The sequence below is a fragment of the Morone saxatilis genome, unplaced genomic scaffold (assembly GCF_004916995.1).
Source record: "Morone saxatilis isolate NCDOM2014 unplaced genomic scaffold, NCSU_SB_2.0 Contig7, whole genome shotgun sequence".
In the NCBI taxonomy this organism is placed as follows: Eukaryota; Metazoa; Chordata; class Actinopteri; family Moronidae; genus Morone; species Morone saxatilis.
In genome coordinates, this window is record NW_023340246.1 from 22,773,218 (window position 1) to 22,775,215 (window position 1,998).

The following is a 1,998-nucleotide window of genomic DNA, read 5'->3' on the forward strand; positions in this document are numbered from 1 at the left end:
GCCTTATCTTAAATTGTTTAGAGAAATAAGCACGTGAAATCGAGAAATAAATACGCGAAAATGAGAAATAAATACGCGAAAATGAGGAATAAATACGCGAAAATGAGAAATAAATACGTGAAAATGAGGAATAAATACGTAAAAATAAGAAATAAACACGTGAAAACGAGAAATAAATACGCGAAAATGAGAAATAAATACGTGAAAATGAGAAATAAATACGTGAAAATGAGGAATAAATACACGAAAACGAGAAATAAACATGTAAATAGTATTCTTTTATATTATCTAGTATATATAAAATAAGTATTGATTTGCCTGGGGTTGATTTTAATATGAATATTTTCATAATCTCTGAATTTGCATAAAAACTGTCACAGACTGAAAAACATGGCGGGAGTGAGAATGTGTTTACTTTGATCCAGAGGCTTTAAAAATACCTGTAGTGTGATTTACTACCGTTAAACAGCGATAACACGCCGTTAAATATCGATTACTTTCACTGTAATGATTTATCAATTGATTGAATGAGGTAACGGCCAGACTCCTGTGGGCGGGAACGCGGGGATAGCAGGAGAGCTGTGATTGGCTGAGTGCGCCGCGGAGGCGGGAAGGTATTGGGGAAGAAGAGCGGTGATTGGCTGAGGGCGGTAACGTCGCGCGCATGATCAGCCGGTTAATAAGACGCCGGTTTGGAAGTTGAAACAGAGACGAGATGCTGCCGGACGGAGCCGCTGCTGACACCGGAGAACCGACTCATACACACGTGAAAGAGGAGAAATAAAGGAGTGAAAGTGTCCGCGGAGGGTTGTTCGAGTCCGGCTGGAGATTAAACTCGGACCATGGTTCAGCACACGGAGCACGGCGGCGCGGGGATTAACAGCGTGTCCCGCCAGGCGACCGACCCGGAGGAGAGAGAGCTGCTGGCGGCGTCGGCCTGCAGCCCCGTGCCGGTGAAACCGGACTGGTGCAAAACGGCGTCCGGTCACATCAAACGGCCGATGAACGCCTTCATGGTGTGGTCGAAGATCGAGCGGAGGAAGATCATGGAGCAGTCTCCGGACATGCACAACGCGGAGATCTCCAAGCGGCTCGGGAAGCGCTGGAAGATGTTAAAGGACACCGAGAAGGTCCCGTTCATCCGGGAGGCGGAGCGGCTGCGGCTCAAGCACATGGCCGACTACCCGGACTACAAGTACCGGCCCAAGAAGAAGCCCAAGACGGACGGCTGTGCGTTCCCCGCGGGGAAGACAGCGGCTCACTCCCCGGAGAAAAGTACCGGTAATAATCACAAGAACTCCGCTAAGAAACTGTCCAAGTTGAAACCCAGTAAGCCGGTGGTCGGTACCGGGAGGGTGAGCAGCCCGGACCCCCGGTACCGGTACGTGTTCACCAGCAGCGTCAAACGGGACTTCAGCGACTCCGAGGAGGAGGAGGAGGATGATGAAGAAGACTCCGAGGAAGAGGAGGACGAGCCCTGCCGGTACAACCTCTCCAACATGCCGAGCAGTCTGAGTCCCGCCGCAGCGGAACCGGAGGGGCCCGGTCTGCACGGGCCCTCCGCTCGGCTCTTCTACAGCTTCAAGAACATCACCCGGCAGGGCTCCCCGTCCCCGGCCTCCCTGTCGCCCTCCTCCCGCTCCTCCTCCTCCTGCTGCGGGGACGACCTGGACGAGCTCCCCGCCGACGGGAGCAGCTTCCTCTCCGGGTTCACGGAGCCGTGCAGCTCGGTACCGGGGAACCTGGGCCTGTCCCTGGTGGACAAAGACCTGGACTCGGAGGGCAGCCTCGGCTCACACTTCGACTTCCCGGATTATTGCACCCCGGAGCTCAGCGAGATGATCGCCGGGAACTGGCTGGAGGCCAACTTCTCGGACCTGGTGTTCACTTATTGATCACAGGGAGCTGATCGATACCCGGTGGGGAGGAGGAGGAGGAGGAGGAAGGGGATTATTCAGTTCCACTCGCCTCATCGGTCCTGGAGGAGGTCCTGGAGGA

At 53.5% G+C, this 1,998-nt stretch overlaps 1 protein-coding gene across 1 annotated transcript; it reads left to right on the forward strand.

Annotated features, from left to right (window-relative positions):
• The first annotated feature begins 546 nt into the window (after positions 1-546).
• Positions 547-1,985, forward strand: LOC118340561 (transcription factor SOX-11-like). Its single transcript, XM_035678616.1, has one exon. It carries the CDS (start codon positions 843-845, stop codon positions 1,893-1,895), a length of 1,053 nt encoding a protein of 350 aa, XP_035534509.1. The 5' UTR covers positions 547-842; the 3' UTR covers positions 1,896-1,985.
• The last annotated feature ends 13 nt before the right edge of the window (positions 1,986-1,998 follow it).